The sequence below is a fragment of the Micropterus dolomieu genome, unplaced genomic scaffold (genome assembly GCF_021292245.1).
Source record: "Micropterus dolomieu isolate WLL.071019.BEF.003 ecotype Adirondacks unplaced genomic scaffold, ASM2129224v1 scaffold_152, whole genome shotgun sequence".
Classification (NCBI taxonomy): Eukaryota; Metazoa; Chordata; class Actinopteri; order Centrarchiformes; family Centrarchidae; genus Micropterus; species Micropterus dolomieu.
The window spans coordinates 1-13,226 of NW_025744145.1; the positions used below are offsets into that span (position 1 = coordinate 1).

A 13,226-nucleotide genomic window follows, 5' to 3' on the forward strand; every position below is an offset into this window, starting at 1 on the left:
ATGGTGATGGGTCAACAAGGGACACCAATAATGGGCCAGCACCCTGGCATGATGCCCCAAGGTGGAATGCCTGTCAGGATGCCTCAAGGGCAGCCCTTTATTGGTGGAGCTCAACCCCAGCTTCCTGGCGCTCTCGGAGCCAGTGGCGCCAGGGCCCCAGGTCCTCCTGTGGCTCCAACAGGATTCTTCCCACAAGGGCCTGGAATGCAAGGTGCAGACCCCAGGGTTCTACAAGAAAGACAGCTTCAACATAGGATGCAGATGGCAAAGCTCCAACAGCAACAGGTGATGATGGGCCAGCAACCTATACCACACCCAAATCAACAGTCTGGCTTAATTGCTCAGCCGCAGCCGGGTATGATGGGGAACCCACTTATGGCCCAACAAGCAAACACTCAACAGGGAATGCTAGCCAACCAGGCCAATCAGCAAAGCATGGTACAAGCTCCGCAAGGAATGGTTGGAGGCCAGACTCTGGTGCCACAGAACCTCGCAGGAGGCCAGCCTATTAACCATGCTCAAGCCATGATGGCAGCACAACCAGGCATTATGAGGAACCAGCCAGTTGCACCATGTCAGCAACAGCGGCCCCAGCTGGTGATGGGTCAGCAAGGCATGGTTGGATCTCCAGGTCATCCTGGCCTCAGGGGTACTCAGGCCCAATTGACTCCGCAACAACAGAACATTCTGGCCCAACGCATGCTTGCATCTCAGCAACAGCAGCAGAATGTTGCAAAGAATTTGGCCCACCTGCAGCAGCAGCAGATAGCACAGCAAAGACAACAAAACCAGTTGATCAGTCATTCGAGCCAAGAGCAAGGAGGGCTCTCCCAACCCTCTACCCCACAGATGGGCTCCTCGCCTTCAGCAGGAAGTATCACGCCCCAGCCACAGGGAGCTACAGACTCTGGTCCCAAAGAGGGTGGGATACTGAGCCCTGATTCAAGAACACCACCACAGCAGAGTGGGCCCTCCACTCCCAATCAGATGTCCCAACTAGGCTCTGCAAATGATCATCAACCTGACTTGGTAAGACAGCAATTACAACAGCAGCAGCAGCAGCAGCATCAAAACCAGGTTTATATGGCCCACCAGCAAAAATCAAATCCTCAGTCTGGACCTGAGCATCAAACGGTTTTGGTTGGAAACCAACAAACTGGTGTGCTTCAACAACAGCAGCGACAACTTCCCCTCACTCTCCAGAGGCAAGGTTCCCACAGTATTGACAATCCCAGTTTGATAACTGTTAAAGAGGAAGGGAAACAAAGTGATTTCTTAGCTCAGCATCAACAACAGCAGCAAATGGTTCAAAATGCCATGCAGCAGTCACAAGATCCTAGTATCCAGCAGCAGATCATTGGCCAGAACCATCCTGGCCAGCCGCAGCCTGTTGTGACAGGCCATAGTCAGCAACAGCAAGCTCTGATGGCCCAGCAGCAAAAACAACAGGCAATGATGGGCATGTTGAGAGCCCAGCAGCAAGGGATGATGGCACAGAGGCCTGTGCTTCCACCAGGACAGATCCGCACCCCTATCAACATCCAGGCTATTATTGCTCAGAATCCTCATCTCCGCAATCTTCCCCCAAACCAGCAGATACAGCAGATCCAGGCCATGATTGCCCAAAGGCAGCTCCAACATGGACCAATGCTGCGGATGTCAATGGGTCAAGGCCAGCAAAATCCATTAAGGTCTCACATGCCACCAGGGCAGGTGCCACAGGTTGGGCAGATGCCAGGGATGGAAGGCCAACAGATGCCATATGGAGCCATGGGGAAGCCAGGAACAGTGGGTGCTCAGCAGCAGCCAGGTATGTTGGGCCAACAACCTGGTGTTGCTCCTCAGATGCAGCAGGGGATGATGGTCCCTGGGCAACAACAGCCACAAGCTGGGGATATGATCCAACATATGATTAGAGGTCAGGTACCGGTGCCACCTTCCCCCATGGACCAGGGCCGTATGGTAAGGCCAACATCTCCACGTCAGCCGTTGGCCAACTCTCCGGGGGATCCACAACGGCACACATTTAATCAGGCAATGGGGATGCGTCCTCCCACTCCCAACCAGAACCAACAAGCACTAATGGCAGCTGCAGCAGGCCGGATGCAGGGCTCTCCATCCCATGCATATTCTCCAAGAGGTCCCTTTGGCATGAGCCCAGCCCACTCGGCATCACCCCATTCATCCCATGTCTCCTCACCTTCTATGGTTGACAGTAGGGCTGGAAGGGGAAGTCCATACAGCCAAGTCAAGGCATCTCCACTCAGGTCACCTGGAGCCAAGAGTCCACTTGATTGTCCAGGAATGAAAGTAGAAACTCAGACAGCAGGCAATGAAACATCTCAGACAGCATCATATATCCCTAATGGTCCACAGAAAGGCATGAATGTTCAGCAACAGGTCACAGAGAGCCATGTTCCTCACACACACCATGGCTCTAGAGTTGGGGAGCTATGCAAAATGACCCTACAGAACATTAAACAGGAACCGGGAGAGGTTCAGTGTGATGGCGCGGCAGAGCCTCATAATGGGGCTATAAAGCGAGAAGCGACGGGTGAGGCCATTACGTCCGGGAACAACACTTGCTTTATTAATGCTGGAAACATGGCTGGAGATCCTGGGTCTCAAGGCCCAAGATCTGAGACTGGACAGCAACTATTACAGAAACTCTTGAGAACCAAGAATCTTCAGCTTGGTGCTCAGAGGCCTTCTGACGGCATCCACAATGAGATCAATGGCCACATCAACAGCAAACTAGCGATGCTTGAGCAAAAACTTCAAGGGACTCCACGAAATATGGAGGTATGTGTTTTGTTTTTTTTTCTTTCCTCATTGCATCCATTATTTTTGCCCTCATCATGCTGTTGTTTGTGGGAAAAGCACCTCTTATTCATTTTCTCGACCCCTACAGGATTTACAGTCTATAACAAAAAGGGCTCCAGTACAAAAGCCAAAGCGCACTAATAAGGCAGCTGGAGACCGAGGGCCTAACGCACGGAAGAAGAATAAGAAGGAAGAAGTTGGAAAAAGTGCAGAAGCCCTGATAAAGCAACTCAAGCAGGTAAAAGGACAGCAGAAATTAATTTCCTAAATGATTTTTCCCATTGATGTTTTGAAGAATGGGTTTTTATATGTACATTAATGGACATTTTCCTCCCAGGGTCTCTCTCTGTTACCCCTGATGGAGCCTTCAATCACTGCCAGCCTGGATCTGTTTGCCCCTTTTGGAAGCAGCCCAGCCAATGGCAAAGCCCAGCTAAAAGGGTCCTTTGGAAATGCAGTACTGGACAATATCCCAGACTACTATTCTCAATTACTCACTAAGGTATAACTAAGCTGTAATGTGTATCAATTGTTAGCTGTTGGAGGCTTTGACAACATTTGGTTGTTGATTAATATTACTTAAAGAACAAAGTCTTCAAAAAAACCCAAGTTGTTTTATGAGGATATTGTTTTGTGCCTTTTACAGAGTAACCTCAGCAACCCACCAACACCCCCATCCTCCCTGCCACCTACTCCTCCACCTTCAGTACAGCACAAGCTGCTGAATGGAGTGACTCCTGGGGGGGTGCTGTCTGAGGGTCAGAAAGACACCGAGCCCCCAGAAGAACCAATGGGTAAACAAGGAATTTTTGCATGAAATTAATATTTTTCATTAATATTTATTTATCTGCGGTTGTACAGTAGTTCTAAATACTCTTGTCTTTCCCTGCAGATTCTGTAAGAGAGGAGGTGAAGAGTGTAGATATTCTAGCAGCTCTCCCCACCCCACCACATAACCAGAATGAGGACATCAGGTACAATAGGATGATTCTGTTTAGTTCCCTTGTCAACCAGAATACATGGGTTTCTTGTTGCTGAGTGGCTATAAATGAGGGAAATGTATTGTAACAGGATGGAGAGTGATGACGAGGATGCCCCAGAAAGCATCATCCCGGCTTCATCCCCTGAGAGTAACGTAGGAGATGAAACCCCACGTTTCCCTCACCTACGGGAGCCTAAAGAGGAAGAGACGGAGAGAGCAATATCCCCCATCATCCCCCTGATACCTCGCACTGCCATCCCAGGTATTCTGCAAAATTCTAAATGTAATCTCTGTGTGTGTATGCAAATATTTTAAACAAAATGTGTGTTGCGTTATGTTTTATTGTTCAAGTCTCATTTAATTTTACCATAAAATCAATTTATATTGTTATATATTAATTTACACAATTTCTTTTGTAGCATTCCCCGAAAACAAACCATTTGAAGCAGCCAATAGTAAGGCAGTTTCCACATCCAACCATTGGGACAAGGCCAAAAGCAATGAAGTGTCTGTTACCTTCACATTGTCCTCTGCTGCAGCCAAGGTACTAAGCCATGGTATCATTGCACCCCGTTTAAGCCTTTCTGTATCTTCATGCATAGTTAACAAAAACTTGATCTGACTCTTTTTTCCAGAAACTGAACCATGTGATGATGGCCATGGCCCAGCTGCTTAACATTAGGATGCCAGGTTCTTATGAGGTGACTTTCCCTCCCCAAAACCCTGACATGCCTGGAGTGGATGGGCCAGGGAAAGCACCCAACCAGTCAGGTATGCATTTAGAGACTTTTCTTTTGGACTAACCTGTAGTCTCATTGGGTTAGGATGAACAAGATAATAGGGTGTGAATCTGTCTCAAGACATTTTTCATGTCACACTGCCACACATCCATGAAAAGGAACCAAATGTTGTAGTTTTGGCCTTTTTGAGCCTCCTGTGATGTCAATGGTTTGTGTGTAGCTCGAGCTTGCCAGCTATTTGTTTTGTCACTGCAGTAGAGTGATTACACTGCTAGGGACACAATCATATATTTACATTGCTCAAACATGAATGCAAGACTTTTAGGTCCATTAAGACTAATGTTAAGTTGATCCTGTTTTCCAGGTGATCTGAGTACAAAAGACAGTGCTTCACCCAGTCAGGATGAGTGGCTAAGGCAATTTGATGTGTCTCTACCAGGCTGTACATTGAAGAAACAAGTGGACATTCTGGCACTTATTAAACAGGTCAGTCATTACAGGTCTCTTGAGAACTGTGTGAATTATTGGATTTTTCTTATCTCATGCCATGTTTTTATAGATTTCTTGAAAGCTGTAGATCTCATATGTGCATTTTTCTTTCAGGAATTCCCAGAAAAAGAAGACAACCCAGTCCAACACTGTTACACAACCAATGTAAGTGACTTGGACGTGCGCCACCTTCCTACTATACCAGTGGAGGAATCTCCACCCCCATCACCGTCCCCTCCGCTTCCTCCCCCATCTGTCGTAGTACCAACAACAGAAGCTGAACTTTCGAAAAAAAAATTAGCTTCTCCATCCCGGTCTCCCTCCAGTCCCACCATTGCCCAGATAAAGACTGAGCCTGAACAGGATGTTGTTCCTCTTATTGAAGCTGCTCAACCAACTGATGTCACAGAGTCTGAAGTTGCTGCTCCAGAGACCGTAACGGATTCAGTGAATGCCTCCGCTGTTCCAGATCCTACTGCTCCTACTGAAGATAATCTGAGACCTGCTGTAAAGGAGGAGGACTTGGCCACTGAACCAGCTCCACCTCCTGAAGGTTCTCCCAGCAACATGGAGTCTTCCCCTAAAGCTGTTAAGCAGCGCAGGCCTCTCTCTCCTGATGAGGAGGTAGTACATCCTAAAGTGAAAAAATGGAAGGGGATTCGCTGGAAGCGTCTTCAGATTGTCATCTCAATACGTAAGGGTGGCTCAAAGAAAGAGAGTAGCCGTGAGGTGTCTGAGCTAATGGAACGCCTGCGTATTACTCTTCGACCAGACAAGCTGCCTCGGGATAAACGTAAATGCTGCTTCTGCCATGAGGAAGGTGATGGCGCCACAGATGGGCCTGCCCGGTTGCTTAACATTGATGTGGACCTGTGGGTGCACCTCAACTGTGCCCTGTGGTCCACAGAGGTGTATGAGACACAGGGGGGTGCCCTTATTAATGTGGAGGTAGCCCTGCGTCGCGGATTGCGGACTCTTTGCGCATACTGCCAGAAAACAGGTGCCACCAACAGCTGCAACAGAATGCGCTGCCCGAATGTCTACCACTTTGCCTGTGCCATCCGGGCACGCTGCATGTTCTTCAAGGACAAAACCATGTTGTGCACCCAGCATAAGCTGAAGGGCCCCAGTGAAGATGAACTCAGTGCGTTTGCCGTTTTACGGCGCGTCTACATTGAGCGTGATGAGGTGAAACAGATTGCCAGCATCTTACAGCGAGGCGACCGTATTCACCTGTTCCGTGTTGGTGGTCTCATCTTTCATGCTGTTGGCCAGTTGCTACCCTCTCAGATGGCCAACTTCCACTCGCCCACTGCGATCTTCCCTGTTGGCTATGAGGCTACACGCATCTACTGGAGCACGCGTCTGCCCAACAAACGCTGTCGCTATCGCTGCCGCATCAGTGAGGATGACGGTCGCCCGTTGTTTGAGGTGCGTGTTCTGGAGCATGGCATGGAGGATTTGCAGTACCGTGACACTACTCCAGAGGGTAAGAACTTGTACACTGCTCCCACTTTACGTTATCTCTCAGTGTTCCCTCTTGAAATATTTCTTTTGACCAGTGACTGTATTTAATTCACCATCTTTGTCTTTAGGGATCTGGGAGCGCGTGGTTCAGCAGGTGGCTAAACTGCGAGATGAATCATCCATGTTGAAGCTGTTCACGGAACATGTCAAGGGAGAGGAGATGTATGGCCTCACGGTTCATGCTGTCATGCGTATCACTGAGTCGGTAAGAACATGCAGCTGGAAAAAATGTCACTTTGTCTTTCTTTTCCAGTTATAATTGAAGCGCTTAACAAGACAATATTCACAAATACCTGGGGTTTACATCTCCTTCTTAATGGAAACCAGGGCTAAATGTTAAACTTTTTTGCAACTGGCCCCACCGGGCCATTCGGTTTGAAACTTAACGGGCTGAAGACAGTTTTTACTGGCCCTCCTTCCAAAAGTGATTTATCAGTGTTACAACAAAACCAAAGACTTATAAGTTATGTTATGCTGTTAACATGTTTAATCGGTTATTAAATACACCCTGGATATAAAAAAACTAAACTAAAATGTAATCAAAGTTAAAATTAGGTTAAGGTTAACAAAACAATTGACTTTTAAAACAAAACATACTAACAGACTGTAACATGACTTGCTCTCTCTCCTGCTGACAGCCAGTTAATAAAAAACTTTACACAGAGCAGCGAATTTAAGTGGCCTCTTTCGTGATTCACAGGTTGCCATGGTAGCAACCTGTCAATCACAAGGTAGTCCCGCCTAAAAGCATATGCTGCATTATCATCTATGCGGACTCCCCCCTTGCTGGCCGTTAGAGAGTATGAAACCTATGAATAAGTGAACAGATAGTTCCATTAATGACAAAAAAAGGTTTCAATTTATTTGTTATATTGAAGTAGATCTGGTACATTTTTGGAAACCAACAAAAGAGCCACACAAGCCTGCTGTGATATAATGGTTATACTGTAGATCAGTGTGCATGATTAACGCGGTTTGTGTTTATTCGTTGCGTTTTAGTTGCCTGGAGTGGAGAATTGCCAGAACTACCAGTTCCGATATGGCCGGCACCCTCTGATGGAGCTCCCGCTTATGATCAATCCCACTGGCTGTGCTCGCTCTGAGCCCAAGGTCCCCACACAATGCAAGAGGTAAAGCAGCATTATTTTAGAAACAAAGCACCAAGGGGCTATACTTTACAGTAACACCACATATGTTCTGGTGGGCACATTATCAAGCGGAGTTAAACCTACATGATGATGATCTAAAATCATTTGACGAAAGGCGTCTTGTTGAAGAGACTTGATTTTAATTTTAAAGTTTTTGAACAATAACTCAGCATAATTATCAGCCAAGTATTATAATAATACAGTTTTTATTCTTATCTTATTGTGTCAGTAATTAAAAGTTGTCCTCTCCCAGGCAACATATTGCTTTGCTCTAATTTTCAGTTAGTTTCTTGATATGAAACTAAAAATTAACAATGCAGTCCAATGTTAAGGACCATGTATAGTTTACCAAACAGCCTTGCATTATTCTAAAATGGATCTTACAAATTGACTGAATGCCCACTCAAATTTTCTTTTCTGTTTTGTCTCAAGGCCTCACACTCTAAATAGTACCAGCGTCTCAAAGGCCTACCAGAGCACCTTCACTGGAGAGCTCAACACACCATACAGCAAGCAGTTTGTCCACTCAAAGTCGTCCCAGTATCGGCGCCTGAAGACTGAGTGGAAGAATAACGTGTATCTGGCACGGTCCCGCATTCAGGGTCTGGGTCTGTACGCTGCAAAGGATCTGGAGAAGCACACCATGGTTATTGAGTACATTGGTACCGTCATACGCAACGAGGTGGCCAATCGCCGTGAGAAGATCTATGAGTTGCAGGTACGCCAATTAAACAATGACACTTGAAAATGCCTTTGGGTTAAAGTCTAAGGAATGCACAAAAGAGTGGGGGAATATTTATTCTGCTGTGCCACACAGTTATTCTACCACTGGACCACATTTCAGGACCAACAAGAAATATAGATCTGCAAAATAATTTTTATTTTGAATTTAAAGATTTGGATCAACTTTTTTCTGTGTTCTTCTTCTGACTTAGAATCGCGGGATCTACATGTTCCGCATCAACAATGAGCAGGTGATTGATGCCACTCTAACAGGTGGCCCAGCTCGGTAAGTGTTGATTTGTTATTGGTTGCCTCATTGTATGCTCTTGAGTCTAGTACCTGTTGTTGTTTTTTTTTAAACTGACTTTTTTTCTCCTTCCCAGCTACGTCAACCATTCCTGTGCCCCGAACTGTGTTGCAGAGGTTGTAACGTTTGACAAAGAAGACAAGATTATCATCATTTCCAGCCGCAGGATCCCCAAGGGAGAAGAGGTGCAGTACATTAGAAAACCGACTCACTAACTTTTTTTTTTTCTTTTTTCTTTTTTTTTTTTAAAGTTCATTTTGAGTAACTGTCTTAACGTGTTCTTAATTCCAGCTGACCTACGATTACCAGTTCGATTTCGAGGACGATCAGCACAAGATCCCTTGCCATTGTGGAGCCTGGAATTGCAGAAAGTGGATGAACTAACGAGAAGGAGGATGGAGAATTCCCCTCTCTCTGGTGCCAGAACACTCCTGCGCCAAAGCCTTTGAATCCTACATAGCCAGTGCATAAGCTGTTCTGAAAGATGTGGAGGAAGGCAGGCCTCCATCATTAAAAGACTTAAAGCGTTAACACCTGTAGCCAAAGGTTTGAAGAGCATTAATCAATAAAAGCAACCGACCACCTCCGTCAACCACAGCTTGATGGTGGGACTAACTTTCATGTTTGGACTAGTGATTCACCCTTTCCTCAGCCAAAACCCTTTTCCCCCCCACCCCTTTGACTGTTCTCAATAAGCTTGCAGTGGCTGGAAAACAATCCTCAACATCTACCAAATGATTCTGACCCTCTGATATCAATACTCGTAGTGCAGAGCTCACCTGGAGCTTCGACAAAAAGCCATTTTAGAATACTAAGAATGAACTAATGATGCATTTTTATGTTTTAAGTCGGACCTATTTCCTCTCCCACCCGGCCACACCTCCCCCTCACCTCCCAGGAAAAAAAAGGCACTTTCCCATCAAGTCATCAATGAAGACAACACGGATATTGGCTAGCTAGACAATCTTGATGTGGCTCTGTGTAAGAACTACATATGATCGATGGAGAAAAAAGATGTAAATTAATATAAAATTTGAGATGCTATTGATATGTGGCTCCAGAGGCACCAGATGTTTTGACTGTGTGGAGTCCCAAGGTGGGTTAGTTGGACCCAGTCTACCTCATTGATTTAGCGGGAAGTGACTGCTTTGTATAAAAACTGTTAACTGCTACTGTGGAACGGGGGAGGGAGGGGTGAGGGGGAATGTTTTTATGGGCTTAGCCTTCTCGGACAAGCAGGGAATCTTAAGCAGCAGGTTTGCTCTATCTACTCTATGCTGATGATGATTTACAATAATGAGCCAACATAATTATTATTCATGAATTGTTTATACAAAGGAAATATATGACAGTTTTGATAAGATATTGCATTAAAATCACAATCACAAACTTGGCGTGTCCTGTACGCCACCAAATCATCCTGGATATTGATGTAGCTTTTTCTTTTTTTCTCTCTTTTTATTTATGCTTCTCAAAAACATTAGCTGTGTGAAAGCACAAAAACATCCATGTTTTATGATGCTTAAAGACAGTAACGGTGTGAGCAAATGGCTCTAGGATCACTGGACACTTAGTCTTTGAAGAAGACTATGAAGTCCAGAATTAACCAAGTACACACATTTGCTTGTTGCTTCATACATTGAAGTTCCACTTGACAACCAGCCGGTGGATGCATGACTACTGTCCCATTAAATGTTTTTTATCCCTTGCCCTCCCCCCCAACAACTCAATCTTTTCACAACTCAACCTTAAACTTTGAATCATGCCTCTTCCTCTCTGTATTATTTAGTGGACTGTTGTTAAACTTTACTGTAGTAAGTCTTCCTCTGCCGGAGTACAGCCTGCAGTGTTTCTACTTCCCCTGTAGTGTGCTTTTCTAGTGCTGGTACTATCCTCTCGAGGCTGAACAGATGGCAGGGAAAGACTTATTGGAAAAAAGGGCATTTGTTTTCATTTCTATGTAAGATGAATGAAAAAAGTCTTTAAAGGGAGCTTTACTAAAACTCCCCCTTCCCATACTACTTTCCTCCTTCCCCTAACCTAAGACCTCACATGATTTTAAAAATGCAAAGTTGTACAAACTGTATATATAGTATATGCATTAGGGGACAGCAACTCTTTATCCAGCCCCTTTGTAATCAAAGTCAAAAAGTGTAGAGAAATAAAATTGAAGAAAAAAAATCAACCACTGGATATCATTTTAACAAAGATAAAGCTGTATATAAATATAAATATATGTAAAATGGCAAACTAATATCTTTATGTATATGAACCAGAGTGTTTTGCATTTACCTGTTTTTCTATTAGTGTTTTTGCTATAAGCTCTCAGAGACAAGTTTGTTAAAATAGGTATGAGAAAATGTCTGGTCTTTTCTCCAATCAGTTGCGACGGGAAGCCGGTGTGATTACAGAACTGTTTGGATTCATGTGGAGGGGCGTCAGTTAGACATGAAAATCACTTCTTGCGTAAAGCAGTACAATGGTGCATAGCATTTGTATTTATGTAATAATGTTCGTGTTTATTTTTCTTTTTATTTATGCTACTGCTTGATGATTACCAAAACCTGTCCCTTAATCGGTCACAATTGGATTAATATACTCTTGAATGGAAAATCTTGAAATCCCTAGAATCTTGTTAGTGTTTTGCTTTTTATATCTTCCCTATAGAAGTGAATGTGTTGGTAAACCTTGTGAAATGGTTACTTGGCCTAATGTATGTTATGATGTAATACTCAAAAGTTAATCCCATACTTAACCTGGTAATGAATTGCACTCTCATAATATAAACAGAGAACTTCTCTAAAGTGGTAGATATTGATCAAGTATCTGAAGCAGTGATATATATATTTTTTGGTATGTTTCTATTTCAAGGGAAGACCATGACGAGACATTATGCCGCTCACTGGATTTTAACCTGAATAATTTTTAACTTCTCTGAATCGTAATTTAAGTTCTCTGCATATCGTATAATTTAATAAAAGTTTGCTCAAATTGAAGGTTTTTTTTAACCTCACCTACTTTTTAAAAAGATGTTGCATCTGTACAGCAGAGATACTTTTAGGGAATATGAATAAATATAATCATTTTTATTGTATGTGGCATGTTTTGTATGGATATTATTTTGAATTGTACATATTTTTTTCAGGACGCCAGAGGTTGCATCTCTTTATATACAGCTTTCCCCACTCCCTTTCCCCTTTCATCTTATTTCTTTGTCTGCTTTTGTTTCTTGTAAAGGAAAATAAAATGCATTTTAAATATGTGCTCATTTTTCATTTTTATAGGAAGTTTAAAAATACATCTTAACTCAAGATCCACTAACTTCCTTGTCTTTTCAGCGTATGGCATTTTCTAGGTTCTCATGGAAACTGTCTTGTGCACATTTTCGAGTGGCCTTTCATTGTGGCCAGCCTAAGGCACACCTGTGCAATACCCATGCTGTCTGATCAGCATCTTGATATGCCACACCTGTGAGGTGGATGGATTATCTCAGAAGGGAGAAGTGCTCACTAACACAGATTTTGACAGATAATGTGAACAATATGAGAGAAATAGTCCTTTTGTGTACATAGAGAAAGTGTTAGATCTTTGAGTTCAGCTCATGATGAATAGGGGCAAAAACAAGTGTTGCATTTATAAATTTGTTCAGTGTAGGCTGGATTTTCCCACTTCAATGACACTTTTAGGAAGGGATCTCTTAAAGGGGAACTCACCGATTTTACACATAAAAGCCTGTAAACAGTTGTTTAAAGCCTTTTGTGGCGCCAGAGCTGTACAAAATTTGATAAATTGCCTCAGGTGACTTCACTTGCAGCTGAAGACTACAAGTTTGAAAATGGAAAACATCTGGGGGTGGGGAGTTACAAAGAAGTGAGTTTACCAGACCTCTGTGGCCTGCTCCTCATCTCTGAGACTAGAGGCTACCTTCGCTGCTACTGGCATAATACACCAGCATCCCAGAATTAACTGTTGCTAGTTAAGTTACAAGAAGAATGCATGGCTTAAGAAGCACGATGTCTACGATGGTGAAGTAGGGCCATTGAGAGAGATTAAAGTCACAAATTTACAAGAAAAAAAAACATTCCAGATGTGCTTGTATTATTTAAAGGCCCTGCACTCCATTGAGAGCAGGTGATAATAACATCAACCATCACATATAAGCTACTTTCAACAACTAGCATCATGAGGAAATTCCTTCTGATCAAAGACCAAAAGAATAAAATATTAGGGAAGAACTGCAGACCATTGTAGTACCATCTGCCTGTCTGAAAACTCCACCTCCTCTCATCTAAAAAAACTCAAATTTACCACTCAGAATATTCAAGTTTTTTTCTTGTAAATTTACGATTTTCTTTCATAAGTTTTGATGTTTTTTTACTCAGATTTCCTCCATCGACTAATTTATTTTGTCTTCAATGGCCCTAATACCCCGTAATAGATGTCCCTGGTTCTGCTGCTTTGATTTTGTTTTTAGAATTTGTCCTTAG

General features: G+C 43.7%; 1 protein-coding gene across 1 annotated transcript; it reads left to right on the forward strand.

Annotated features, from left to right (window-relative positions):
* Positions 1 to 12,001, forward strand: LOC123967220 (histone-lysine N-methyltransferase 2D-like). Its single transcript, XM_046043266.1, has 16 exons — positions 1 to 2,802; positions 2,912 to 3,061; positions 3,161 to 3,325; positions 3,470 to 3,617; positions 3,716 to 3,797; positions 3,895 to 4,067; positions 4,225 to 4,349; positions 4,441 to 4,576; positions 4,910 to 5,031; positions 5,149 to 6,523; positions 6,630 to 6,766; positions 7,561 to 7,691; positions 8,142 to 8,427; positions 8,645 to 8,718; positions 8,816 to 8,924; positions 9,031 to 12,001. Exons 1-16 carry the CDS (start codon positions 1 to 3, stop codon positions 9,121 to 9,123), a joined length of 6,108 nt encoding a protein of 2,035 aa, XP_045899222.1. The 3' UTR covers positions 9,124 to 12,001.
* The last annotated feature ends 1,225 nt before the right edge of the window (positions 12,002 to 13,226 follow it).